The sequence below is a fragment of the Pelodiscus sinensis genome, chromosome 3, assembly GCF_052426305.1.
Source record: "Pelodiscus sinensis isolate ZL-2025 chromosome 3, ASM5242630v1, whole genome shotgun sequence".
NCBI classification, from domain to species: domain Eukaryota; kingdom Metazoa; phylum Chordata; order Testudines; family Trionychidae; genus Pelodiscus; species Pelodiscus sinensis.
In genome coordinates, this window is record NC_143054.1 from 81447158 (window position 1) to 81461686 (window position 14529).

A 14529-nucleotide genomic window follows, 5' to 3' on the forward strand; every position below is an offset into this window, starting at 1 on the left:
GGAAGCCCTATGAATATAACTTATTTCACACACCAGATGAAAGATGCCCCAGCACTAGGGAATCAAAACTCTTCTGACTCGACTGTTTCTGCTTGGAGGGTAACCAAATGCGAAGGCCTTGAACATGGAACCAAAAAGATGTTACATATGTGCAGGAAGCTTTGTGATATAGTAGCCTTGTGATTGATCTAGTGCACTGTTGTCTGAGGGCTCAATCAAAGCCGGCTGATGAGGTCCCTCAGGGCTTACTTTCTTGTCCTGGGTAAGTATGCTTTGTCTGTAACTGACTCCAAAGTTCTCCAATAAACCCTACAGTTTGTGTGGGTACTAACATAAACTTTGTAGGTTTACCTAAAGTCCTAAGGGGGGAAGTCTGAAAGGGAAAGGACCACAGACTGTCCGGGAATGACCAATTTATGGTCAGTTAGTAGCCAAAATAGGGAAATACTGGGGTGCCATACTATGCTACCACCATGCATGGCACCTTTGTGAAAACCATTAGGGTTACCAAGAGACTGAAGAGAAGCATTTTGCATTGATAACTGATCTAGGCCCATTGTATAGTTCAGGAACCTCTTGTTTGCTGGGTGAATGTCTATGTGGAAATAGGCATCTTTCAACTCAAGAGCTGCAAACCAGTCACCTCTGTGGGATCATTGAGGATAGGGTGATCATTCTGTATCTTAAATGGCATACGAAGGTATTCAAATGTCTGAGACCCATATTTGCATTTCCCGACTCTTGGCACCAAACAAGTTGGATCCGTGCTCCCCATAAACTCCTGGCATATCCATACCAGAGCATGGAGTCCCCACCAGATTTGGAGGGTGTAAGGGAGGAAGTCCTCTTCTTAGATGAGGACTAAAGAAATAATTTCTCTTGCTTTTCATGTGAGTGTTTGCTTTTACCCTCCTCCCATCTACACTAGAGTCCTTAGCTCTGCATTCTGATGTTCCGGAACTAGGCAGTAGGCTAGGAGCTAGGCTTGGTGGGGCACTTGGCACCTCTGGCCAATGTACATGGAGTCTGATGATCCAGGATACCTTCTGAACTGTAACTTGAAAGACTTCCAGGTTCCTTCCAGTAGGAAGGAACAACAAATATTGCACTTGGAGGGAATGTGGGACTACCCAAGCAGCATAAGCAAATTTCATGGAATGTCACCAAGCAGGAACAATTAGGGGCAGGCTGCATGGGGCTTGAGGTGGGGATCTTGGGCATTCTAAGTATCCCAAATGACAGAGGATACCCCACACTATTTATCTAGAAAAGGTTAACTAAGGGGGGGGGGGGGGAGAAGAATGTGAAACAGGAACACTAATAAAGCTGTGGACACTGGATAGAGTCAGTCTGAGATTATAGGAGATATTAAAGAATTGGAGAAGTGATTGATCCATACTTTCCCTTATGCACTCAGTCTGGAGAACAAGGAGGTACATGACACTGGCATGGACAGACACTGCTAATGAAAAAACTTCTGATCTCAGTTGCATGGCGCACTTATGCACCCCTCAGTGGACTCTACACATGGGGACCATCACTTGAAGAATAACTAGACTCTCAATATTATTTTACTGAATTGTGCCATATCTCCCTCTCTAAAAAAATAAATTAGTTTAAAATACTCAATGAAAGGATAATCTCAACAATATAGTGGCCCTTGAATTGATATAACCATTATTATTGAAAGAATATAAGTGAATAAGACACATTTATGAAAACAACTTCTACTATAGTCAGTCTCTACTGCTCTTTTGAACGTGCAATAATATTAGAATTATTTTGATCCATACTGCATTCAGGAACAAGTTCTCTATGGGTAGTGGGTTTTTTGACTCAATTATGTCTAAATTTTCTCTGCAGACTTCCTCTGACAATTGCAGGACAACAAAATGTAGTTGAAAGGACTACTAGCCCTGTACTCAAAAATACCTACAATTCTGTTGAGTCATTGATCAGATTAAAAATCTTATTGAACAGCTGAACTCCTAACAGGTTTAAAGAGATAATATGTTTTAGCCATACATTTAGGGTAAAATGTATTTTTTCCCTTTTACCTTTTCAAATTTCAATTTTACTGGTTTCGGATTGGTAGCTGTTACAGCTTCAGCAATTTCTTGGCCAATCTTGAAAGACTGCTCCTTAGTGGCTCCTTTCAACAGTACAAACATGCTAAAAAATTAAAAGCAGAAATAGGAAGTAAGTACATCAACATATGTCCCAGAATGGATTTATCTATCTATATATTTTTGAGTGCATCTGTCTGCAAGCCCATTTGTTCGAGAACTCCTCCTAAATGCTAAGAGCTAGGGGCCACCAAATGTGGCATGCAGCTTCTTCTTCTCCTAACTTAAAGCAAGGCCAGGGTTTGGTTGTACCAGGATAACCAGGAGCCCTGAGAAAAGGACACTTTTCCATAATGTGAAAAGGGAAGGGGTTTTTGTTTGGAGGGACACAATATGAGAGTGGCCACTGGAGACATTGAGCCCACAAGGCAGAGGTTTCTGCAGAATGTCCACTGGTAACAGCGGCACCACCAAGGGAGTGGCCAGCAGGTCTGGGGCTCTGCCATCTTACCGGTAAGTAGCCCCCCCCCCACCCCAAACCCTTCCGCCCACTCCTGGCCCTTGTTCACAACTGGGGGGGGGAGGGGGGATGTTGAGGAAAAAAACCCCTGGTGGCTGAGGTGGAACAGGGGAGAGGGGAAGAAGCCGATCCTGGTGGCTGAAGGGGGAGAGAAGAGGCCCTTGGTGGGCTGGGGGGAGTCTCAAAGGAACAGAAAAGGCTCCTGGTGGGCTGAGGGAGCCTGGGGGGAGAGGTCATGTATTTGGCAGGTGGGCAGGATTCCTCAACCCTCACTGTCGCACTCCCCTATCCCCAAGGCCCTGCCTAAAGGACCCAGCCAATGGTGGTTAAAACGGCTAGTAAGCTAGAATACATTTGCCAGTATCTTGATTAGGAAACAAGGAAATATGTGATTAACAAAAATTATTGAGATAGTTCATCAGACTACTCATTGAAACATACTCGACTTCTCTCAGCAATCCCTCCTCCCCAACTTTCTTTACAGGACTTAATTTTCTGGTTTCCTTCACTTCTCCTTGTGGTCTATGCATCCCAGTTCTTCCACTCAAGAGATTTCTACACTTCTGGCTCCAAGACATTTAACTCAGCCCCAAGTGCCACAACGTCAGGAACATAAGATTCTATGCTGTGCCTGGACTTAGAAAGTGTTAGGCTGTAGGTAGCTAAGCTAGAAACAGCATATTTTATTTGGAGGAGGGATAAAGAATATAAATGGTACTAAATAGTTTATTCAGCATGAATTTATTAGAGCAGTGGCTGAGTAGAAGGGGTCAAATTGGAACGGCACTTGATGGCTTAGTGAGGTGGTTCTCATTTGGAGGAGGATATTTTGTTCTCCAGAATTTCAGCTTTTTTTAAAAAAAATTGAATCTTTAAGTCCTTATGGCTGTGAAGTCCTTATACCAGATACAAAATCATACATCAAGTACAAACTGACTTAGTTTGGGTTGGTTCTGCTTTGGAAAGGAGGTTAGACGAGATGACCTCCTAAGGTCTCTGCTACCCTAATCTTCTATTATTCTATGATTCAATAATATCTGCAGACAACCAGACACAATAAATGAGCAGTGTGAATGGTCACCTTTGCTCAATGCTCAATCCACAATTCATGCATCTCATTTTGGCTTGTTTACTGGGTAGAACTTCATAGGGAATAAAACATGTTATCTCCATCTGACTCTTCCTGTACAGACAGATTACGAATATGCTGTTTTATAAAGATGTACGTATAGTACTAGATAGATATGCTTATAACAGACTTTTTCTAGATCAGGAGTGGGGAACCTTTTTTGGGCCAGGGCATTGACCCACAGAAAAATCAGTCAAGGGCCACACACAAGTGAGAAAAAAATCCCATTTACTGACCTAGCCCTTAAGGAGAAAAAAGCCCTCACAAATGTGGTCCCCAACTGAGAATCAGGGAAAAAAGACAATCACCTCACTCACCTCAAGCTCCAGCCCACAGGAGGGAAAGGGAGGTGCCAAGGTTCTAGGCTTACACCCAGAGCTGAGTTAACTCTTCTGGGGCCTGAGGCTAGTAGATTTTATGGGATGGGGCCACAAATGAAGGGTTCAGTGTGTGGGAGGGGGCTGTCAGAAGCAGGCTTGGGGTAGGGGTGTGAGTGGAAGGTAGAGTGCAGGGGTGAGCTGGGGCTGGGGTCTGAATGGGAGGGGATACAGGAACAGGGTGAAGGCACAGGGTCTGGGTGGGAGGGAGGGTGGAGTGAGCTTGGGTTGGGGATACGGGGTCTGGGTGGGAAGCAGGGTACAGGATTGAGCTGGGAGTGGGGATGGGAGTCTGGGTGGGATAGAGGATTGGGGGAGGGGTCTCGATGGAAGGGGACAGGGGATAGGGCATAGGTGCCTTTCTGCAGCTGCTGCGTGCTGCAGGAAAGCACTCCTTGCAGGCACTGCCCTCTGCTGGACAGGTGACCACAGGTAATAATAGGAGGTGGTGACTGCCCGCAACCCTTCTTTCCCAATGCCAGGCAGATCTGGCCCTGGTTTGGTTTGATCAGCCTTGTGCAGCTCGGGGCACCCAACCTGCAGTGGGGAGCTGGCTCACGTCCCTGAAGAAGGGGTGAGCTCTAAGCCTTGCGATGATCAAGCCATTTGTCTCGTGCCAACCATCTGCAGCCTCTGACAAACAAAGGCCAGGGACACCATTCCTTCCCCACCCCTGGCTAATAGCCTTTTATGGACCTAACCTCCATGAATTTATCTAGCTTCTCTTTAAACTCTGTTATAGTTCTAGCCTTCACAGCCTCCTCTGGCAAGAAGTTTCATAGGCTGACTATGCGCTGTGTGAAGAACTTTCACTTATTAGTTTTAAACCTGCTATCCATTAATTTCATTTGGTGTCCTTTAGTCCTTATATTATGGGAATTAATGAAGAACTTTTCTTTATTCACCCTCTCCACACCACTCATGATTTTATATACATCTATTATATCCCCCCTCAGTCTCATCTTTTCTAAACTGAAAAGTCCCAGTTGCTTTAGTCTCTCTTCATATGGGACCTGTTCCAAACCCCTAATCATTTTAGTTGCCCTTTTCTGAACCCTTTCCAAGGCCAAAATATCTTTTTTGAGGTGAGGAGACCACATCTGTACACAGTAGTCAATTGTGGGCGTACCATAGTTTTATACAGGGGCAGTAAGATATTCTGTGTCTTATTTTCTATCCCTTTCTTAATAATTCCTAGCATCCTGTTTGCCTTTTTGACTGCCACTGCACACTGTGTGGAAGTTTTCAGAGAATTATCCACGATAACTCCAAGGTCTCTTTCCTAATTTGTCGTAGCCAAATTAGCCCCCATCATACTGTACGTATAGTTGGGGTTATTTTTTCCGATGTGCATTACTTTACACTTATCCACATTAAATTTCATTTGCCATTTTGTTGCCCAATCACTCAGTTTGGTGAGATCCTTTTGGAGTCCCTCACAGTCTGCTTCTGTCTTGACTATCCTAAACAGTTTGATATCATCCGCAAACTTTACCACCTCACTACTTACCCCTTTCTCCAGATCATTTATGAATAAGTTGAATAGGATTGGTCCTAGGACTGACCTTTGGGGGACACCACTAGTTACCCCTCTCCAGTCTGAAAATTTACCATTTATTCCTACCCTTTGTTTCCTGCCTTTAACCAGTTCTCAATCCATGAAAGGACCTTCCCTCTTATCCCATGACAATGTAATTTACACAAGAGCCTTTGGTGAGGGACTTTCTCAAAATCTAAGTATACTATATCTACTGGATCCCCTTGTCCGCATGTTTGTTAACCCCTTCAAAGAACTCTAAAGACTTTTATTAATTTTTTTTTAAAAAGCACATGTACTTTCAGTTATTCCAGATGAGACAAGAACTTTACAGTCTGCTGGATCAGAACTATAGAAGTGATGTTGAGAAACAGGTCAAGTATCTGTTGTCATGGCACTGAAAGTTGGGCAAACTTGAGAAAATCCTATAAGTCTTGAGGATAAGTAGCGTATGCATGTTTTTCCAAAGATTTGATAGGTGAAACTTGCCTAAACCTGCTTAAAGGCCTTTGCAAAGAGAACCAAACGCTTCTTGCTGTGGCCTTTATATGTATAAAATTGCCAGTATCGACAAGACATATGGTGAAATGCATAGAATAACTGGGATCTCAGTTTTTAGCACTGAAACCTCAACATCTGATACCAAATTAGTAAAGGACTAAGGATGCCACAGAGTTAAAGATAATTTTTCAATGGCTAATGTTACTGTGCTGATCGTGAGCACTATATAAAACAGGAGAAAATTAGACACTTTTTATGTGCCAGACTGTAGTTACTAGAAACGTTATCTCCTCTTGCTTGTTTTCACTTTTAAAATCAACAAAGATCAGCAGAGTGTTGTCATTATTTTCTATAAGAAAAGCTCCTTTAATTATCATAATGAACTCTGACATGTTGAGAGATTAATGGTCAATTTTTCTTTATAGAAAGCCAGCCAAAAATGTATTACTTAATGTGTGTATTAGCTAATAGGATTGGTCTTATTTCTATTTTTAGTAAATGTATTGCAGAACAATGAGTTATGAAGAGCAAGTTGGTTTCGTACTTCATGTAGGGCAAACATTAGATTCAGATCACAGAAGCATCTAAAAGACAGCTGGTTCAAAAGGAGCAGCTCTGGCCTGACCACCCCACATCACACCAGTTAGGAACTGTATCAGCAGGTGTCCGATCATTTGAAGAGTGTACACCCTCCAATTCTGTTCTAACAGCAGTGGTTGAAAGTCAAACAGTAGCACCAGCACAGCAAAAAACAGAACGGCAGTGTTTGTGAGAGTGGTGGGAGGGAAGGGAGCCCCTATCCCTAGAAGCAGCTTGGGAACTGCCATGGTAGCCCAGCTGACTCTATCCCACAGTTTTGTAAAGTCAGGGAGCCAAGCTAGACTCTATAAAGGTAATTTAACATTGTGAACTGAAATAGGTACTGAACTGTATGTTTCATGCAACAGGCAAAAATCATTTATTAAAACATCAGAAAGGTCCATGGAATCCTGTCATAAGTTTTTCAAGGCAGATTGTGGTGATTGCTCTGCTGTCATGTGGAAAGGAAGAAAACAGCATAAAAAAAACATCTATTAATTACCTGTCAGTATCGCCATATACAACCCGAGCTCCCCATTTTTTTGTATCATTCACCAGTTTTATAGCTCGCTCCAAGGTCTCTCTGGCTTTATGGACAATACTATCCCCAACCTGCAAATAAAGATACACATGTTTTGTGTCTGTCCAAGCTGCCTCTGCTTTTAATGAATAGTTGAAATGAGAGAGGAAAAAAAATAGGTCATCATGTCTATCTCTTTGCTAATGCACATTTGTTCCATACAGTACATTTTCAGTATAATCTAGTCTTCAGTGATTTAAGAGATTGGATTTTTACCACTTCATTAAGGGCATTTATTAAACTATGAATACCACTCCTTGTGAGGTTTTTCCTGATCCTGGTCTACATTTTCCTTAGCATACTTTTATTGTACTCCTAGCTGTAGTCTTTATGAACATTCTAAGCAATCTTCTTCCTTCCTTGGTATTTAAACCTTTCAGTTTACTCTAGTTTTTGGATTATACAGGGTGTTTTTTGTTAGTGTTTTTTAATGTAGCTGTTCCAGGCCTTCTGTAATAGTTTACTTCTAAAGTTTGAACTCAACTGCAATCCATTTTTATGAAAACACTGGTTCTTAGTATTGTGTTAATATTTTGAAAACCATTCTGAAGTAAGCTCACAACTAAAACAAAGGGTATTTTGGATACTTTAAAAAACCCACCTCAGCAGTTATGGCAGTACTAGAAGATTTGCCAGGTATTACGTGGGTCCTTACCTCAATTAATTTTTATTTTTTAGAAAATAAAATGAAAATATACATGCTTCATCTGAATCATTGCTCTGGGGTGGGGCTACAGTTGAGGAGTTCAGTATGCAGGCTCCCATCCAGGCAGAGCTGGGATAGTCCTCTCTCTCTCACCACAGCAGTTTGAGGCCAAGTGAGAAGCACCTCTCCATGGCTGCTGAAGCTCCAGCGTGCACAGCCAGGGGAGGAGTGCATGTCCCCTGGCTGTGGCAGGTCGAGGTTTGCCTGCCCCCTGCACTTCCCCTCACTCCCTAGAACAGCCAACAATGTTCCCAAATGAGCGCCTGGAGGGTGAAGACTCTGTGTTGGGGCAGTTCCGGGATGAGAGGAGGGGGCCCCCACCCAGACCCTTTCACCTGCCTGGTGAGTTTGTCTCTTTTCTGTATTGTTTTCTGAGAAGCAATCCCTCTCCAGACACATCCCATTATCCTGCCATAACCAAACCCTGACCTTGTTTTAAGTTATAGAATCATAGAATCATAGGACTGGAAGGGACCTCGAGAGGTCATCGAGTCCAGCCCCCTGCCCTCAAGGCAGGATCAAGCTCCGTCTACACCATCCCTGACAGATGTCTATCTAACCTGTTCTTAAATATCTCCAGAGAGGGAGATTCCACCACCTCCCTTGGCAATTTATTCCAATATTTGACCACCCTGATTTTATGATTAAAAAGAAGCTATTAACCAAATTTGGTGGCCCTAGCTTTTACCATTTAGAAGTTCTTGAGCAGACAGATAACACACACTCTCAAATATGTAGTAGATTTAGATTAAACTTATGTTCCAAGCAATGACATTACATTATCTGGTGCAGGTTTATTAACAGTCCCTTTCCAAAATCCCTTTTAATTGTATCTGCATCCCTTACCTCTATGCATGGCATTCTTCCAGAAAAGTTAGCAGAAGTATAACCAAATGTGACATTAGCTATCAGTTTTAGACCCAGCTGACGTGCCTCAAGCATTCGAGTGACAGCTTTGTCATGTTTGTAAGCTTTTATTGACTGCTTCACCATTATCCTAGTCTTCAAAATTTCTTCCAACATTCTTGGCAATACACCCTTTCTTACTGAAGGCTATCAAAAAACAAAAACAAAAACAAAAAAAGGAATAAAGAGAAATAAATTGTTAAAAAAAATCCAACTGAAACAAGGCAGGAATTAATAATTAGCCTTTGACATGAATATACATTAAAAGTGAGGAGTTCTAGTAACAAAACCAGCCAAAGTATTGATCAATATACTAATCTGAAATGAAGACAAACATTGTAGCATTTAATTTCAGAAAAGGGGAACCACACAAAAATGAGGTTAGTTAAACAGATATTAAAAGGTACAGTGACAAAAGTAAAATCCCCACAATCTGCATGGAAACTTTTCAAAGACACCATAATAGAGAGCCAACTTAAATGTATACCCCAAATTAAAAAACACAGTAAGAAACCAAAAAAGTGCAACCGTGGCTTAACAACAAAGTAAAAGAAGCAGTGAGAGATAAAAAGGCATTGTTTTAAAAGTGGAAGTTAAATCATAGTGAGGAAAATAGAAGGGAACAGAAACTCTGTCAAATTGAAATACAGGCAGTCCCCGGGTTACGTACAAGATAGGGACTGTAGGTTTGTTCTTAAGTTGAATCTGTATGTAAGTCGGAACTGGCATCCAGATTCAGCCGCTGCTGAAATTGATCAGTTTCAACAGCAGCTGAATCTGGACACCAGTTCCGACTTACATACAGATTCAACTTAAGAACCCCAGGCATCCCCAAGTCAGCTGCTGCTGAAACTGATCAGCAGCTGATTCCAGGAAGCCCGGGGCAGAGCAACTCTGCCTCGGGCTTCCTGTAGTCAGCTGCTGGTCAGTTTCAGCAGTGGCTGACTTGGGGACGCCTGGGACAGAGCAGCTTGGGTGCTGCTGGGTTGGTCCAGTAGCGCGGCCACTCCTCGGTGCTACTGGACCAACCCAGCAGCACCCCAGCTGCTCTGCCCCAGGCGTCCTGATTCAGCCGCTGCTGAAACTGATCAGCAGCGGCTGAATCAGGACTCCTAGGGCAGAGCAGCTGGGGTGCTGCCGGGTTGGTCCAGTAGCGCCAAGGAGCGGTGCTGCGGGACCAACCGGCAGCGCTCCACCTGCTCTACCACAGGCCCCGGGCTTTGCTCCATGTCTCCCTGGTCTGCTGGGGGGGGGGGGGCACTAGCTGTGTCCCTCCCCCCCCAGCAGACCAGGGAGACACGGAGCAAAGCAGCGGAGGACCCGGGCCGGACCGCGGCGCTTCCAGATCAGCGCCGCGGTCCGGCCCGGGTCCTCCGCTGCTTTGCTCAGCGTTTCCCTGGTCTGCAGACCAGGGAGACGCCGAGCAAAGCGGCGGAGGACCCGAGGCTGGACCCGCGGCGCTTCCAGATCAGCTGGAAGCGCTGCGGGTCCGGCCCCGGGTCCTCCGCTGCTTTGCTCCCCGACTCCCTGGTCTGCTGGCTCCCCCAGCAGACCAGGGAGACGGGGAGCAGCTTTTCTCGCCCCGGAGGAGGCGGGCGGCGGGACCAGGCGCCCCACCGCTCCAGTCCTCCGGGGCGAGAAAATCTCCGTTCGTAACTGCGGATCCGACATAAGTCGGATCCACGTAACTCGGGGACTGCCTGTATAAGAAAAGCCAAAAAGAAGTTTGAAGAACAGCTAGCCAAAAAAATTAAAAAGTAATAGCAAAATGCTATTTTTTAAAGCAGATCAGAAGCAGGAAGCCTGCTAAACAGCCTGCGGAGCTCCTGGACAATTGAGATGCCAAAGGAGCACTTAAAGATGATAAAGTCATTGTGGAGAAACTAAATGAATTTTTTGTTTCGATATTCAAGGCTGAGGATGTTAGGGAGATTCCCAAACCTGAGCCATTCTTTTTAGGTGACAAATCTGAGGAATTGTCCCAGATTGAGATGTCATTAGAGGAGGTTTTGGAACAAATTGATAAACTTAACAGTAACAAGTCACTAGGACCAGATGGTATTCACCCAAGAGTTCTGAAGACTCAAATGTGAAATTGTGGAATTATTAACTGTGGTTTGTAACCTATCCTTTAAATCAGCTTTTGTACCAAATGACTGGAAGATAGCTAATCTGACACCAATATTTAAAAAGGGGCTCTAGGGGTGATCCTGGCAATTACAGATTGGTTAAGTGTAATATCAGTACAGGAGAAATTAGTTGAAACTATAGTAAAGAATAAAATTGTCAGACATATAACAGACATTGTCAAACACAATTTGTTGGGGGAAAAGTCAACATGGTTTCTGTAAAGGGACCCCATGCCATACTAATCTACTCGAGTTCTTTGAAGGGGTCAACTAACATGTGGACAAGGAGAATCCAGTAGATACAGTGTACTTAGATTTCCAGAAAATCTTTGACAAGTTCCCTCACAAAGGGCTCTTAAGGTGGCAAGGTCCTCTTATGGATTGATAACTGGTTAAAGAACTAGAAACAAAGGGTAGGAATAAATGGTAAGTTTTCAGAATGGAGAGAGGTAACTAGTGGTGTCCCCCAAGGGTCCATAATGGGACCAATCCTATAATAAATGATCCGGAGAAATGGGTAAATAGTGAAGTGGCAAAACTTGCAGATGATACTAAACTGCTCAAGATAGTTAAGACCAAAGCAGACTGTTATCTCACCAAACTAAGTGATTGGGCAAAGGACATTTAATATTGGTAAATGTGAAGTAATACACATTGGAAAAAATAATCCCAGCTATACATACAATGTGATGAGGACTAATTTAACTACAACAACTCAAGAGAGATCTTGGAGTCATTGTGGATAACATCCACTCAATGTGAAGTGGCAGTCAAAAAAGCAAACAGAATGTTAGGAATCATTTAAAAAGGGATAGGGAATAAGACTGAGAATATCTTATTGCCTCTATATAAAATCATGGTATACTCATATCTTGAATAGCTTGATGTGGTTGTCTTATCTCAAAAATGATATAGTGGCATTGGAAAAGGTTCAGAAAAGTAAAACCAAAACAGCAAGAAAATAACCAGGGGTTTGGAACGGGTCCCATATGAAGAGAGTTTAAAAAGACTGGAACTTTTCATCTTAGAAAAGAGGAGACTAAGGGGGGATATGATAGAGGTCTATAAAATCATGACTGGCGTGGAAGCAGTGAATAAGGAAAAGTTATTTACTTGTTCCTATAACATAAGAAGTAGGGGGTCACCAAATGAAATTAATATGTAGCAGGTTTAAAACACGCATAAGGAAGTTTTTCTTCACATAGTGCATGGTTGACTTGTGGAACTCCTTGCCAGAAGATGTTGCGAAGACTAGGAATTCAACAGGGTTCACGAAAGGAACTAGATACATTCATGGAGGGTAGGTCCATCAATGACTATTAGCCAGGATGGGTAGGAATGGTTTCCCTAGCCTCTGTCAGAGGCTGGGAATGGGTGATGGGAGAGGGATCGCTTGATGATTCCCTGTTCTGTTCACTCCCTCTGGGGCATCTTCTATTGACCACTGTCAGAAGACATGATACTGGGCTAGATGGACCTTTGGTCTGACCCAGTATGGCCATTCTTATGTTATTTTCCTTGGAGACAAGCTGAAACTGTTTGGGGCTAAAAGTGTACATTCGCTATAGCCATCTAGGTCTACACATAACATGAAATGAGAACAGTTGAATTCAAACTAATTATCTTCATCTCCACAGGCCTTTCTGAGCAGCAGCAAAACTGTTATACATAGATAACTGGTATTCCATTATGAAGTAGTAGTACAAATACATCACAATCACAGATCAGAAATATAATTTCACAAATATAGGTTGAACCTCTCTATTCTGACACTCTCTGGTCTGGCAACATCCGTGGTCCAACATAATTTTAGTTAACCCGATATCCACTTATCATGGTTGTGGCCAAGTTTCCCAGGGTCCCATATATTTTGTTTACAGCCAATAATCCTGGCTCTCAGTGTTCTGTGCTGTTATTTAACTCCAATTTACCCCTAAATGTCTTTTAACAGCCCAGTAAGTAGTGGAAGTGTTTATAATGCTGCTATATTGACTTCTTGTGATTTGGCAAATTCTCTGGCTCGGCACCAGTGAGGTCCTGAGAGTGCTGGATTACAGAGTTTCAACCTATATAGAAAAAGAGCCTTTACTGAAACCCTGGTAAAAAGTACAAATAGGGCAATTATCATATTTATTTCCTGAACTGTCAAAATACCAATTAAGTGCTTTGTATTGGCAAGTGCTGGAAGACAACAAACTGACAGAAAATATTTTGTTTGTTACCAAACCAGCAGCGTATTTAATCTTGGACTAACCAACAAAATAAAAGTGAAAATATCTGACAAGAAGCAATGAAATATCATTACCTTAACAAAAGCCACTCCATTGGGTGACACTGTGACATCATGCCGAAGCTGATAAAGTAAGTCAGGAGGTACTCTGAGGGAAGTACAGCCAAATTTAAACTCATCAAATCTAGTAAAGAAAAAATTAAATAAAGACACAAAATAATTACTTAATTTACATTCAGAACAAATGGAAGTATGAGTCTACAGTAAAATAGTTTTAGTACCAACACAAATAGTATGATTATAGTCACAGACTGCTATGGACAAGCCTACCACAGTTTAAAGTTTTTCAGTTACAAATGATATTCTTTCAGAGCAATGTGTGTCCAAATGCTATGCTGAAACTAATTTATTAATCTGTTCCGTACATATCACCATGGTACCCAGAAGGTCACTTTATCTAAATTCAGCCAGAAATTGTCTGTGCTTTATTGGATAATCTATATAACCTTTCTATGAATTGTTTAAGATTTCATATTAGAAACTTGCAAAACTTTATACTTAAGTCCGGACATCATTTTAAATATCGCCCGACTCTGGCAACTATTGTTCCACAAAGACATTTACAATTATAAGTAGCAGCAGTTGTTTTTTGTTTGTTTTTTAAATTAACCAACATTTTGGTTTCTAAGAGTGGAGACGTACTGTACAGAATAATTAAGTGTAGCCTTCGATTTGGATCATTAACTTACTAATAAAGGAAACAACAGCTTTTAAATTAGTACTAGGGATGTAAAAGCCCATTTAACTGGTTAATCGGTTAAATGCTGTTTAAATTATTAAAGGGGGCGTGAACAGGGAGGACATCCCCTTGGCTACTGAGGCCAGGCTGGAGTGAAGCACATCTCCTACCCCACCCTAGGCAAGGGGCTGCTCCAGCCCAGCCAGAGCAGCCCCTGCCTGTGAGGCACCTGGGCTCTGGGATGCTGAGCAGCCCCTTTCTGCAGGGCACCTGGACCCACCACAGAGAGGGGCTGCTTTGGCCAGCCCTCTGCCTGTGGCAGGTGGGGAGCTGTTCCAGCCTTCATCAGTTAACCGGAACCACTAACTGGAGCCTTTCACATCCCTTATGAACATATTGCCATATAGTCTGTATATTTAAAGGAGGAATGTTCAGTCTGGAAAACGTCTAAATAAATTTAGATATCACATTTTAATTTCTCAGACTAAACACCTTTAAATTATAGTGAAATATGGTGGCAAACATTTTAT

At 42.6% G+C, this 14529-nt stretch overlaps 1 protein-coding gene across 2 annotated transcripts in view; it reads right to left on the bottom strand.

Annotated features, from left to right (window-relative positions):
- REV3L (REV3 like, DNA directed polymerase zeta catalytic subunit) overlaps nt 1–14529 on the bottom strand; it is a 222329-nt gene that overhangs the window by 19160 nt on the left and 188640 nt on the right. For both annotated transcript variants that reach the window (XM_075923987.2, XM_025184747.3), the window contains exons 24-27: nt 13336–13444; nt 8842–9048; nt 7212–7321; nt 2058–2172 (exon numbers count right to left, since the gene is read on the bottom strand). In XM_075923987.2, the coding sequence (XP_075780102.1) occupies nt 2058–2172; nt 7212–7321; nt 8842–9048; nt 13336–13444 (541 nt within the window). The remainder of the gene's footprint in view (nt 1–2057; nt 2173–7211; nt 7322–8841; nt 9049–13335; nt 13445–14529) is intronic.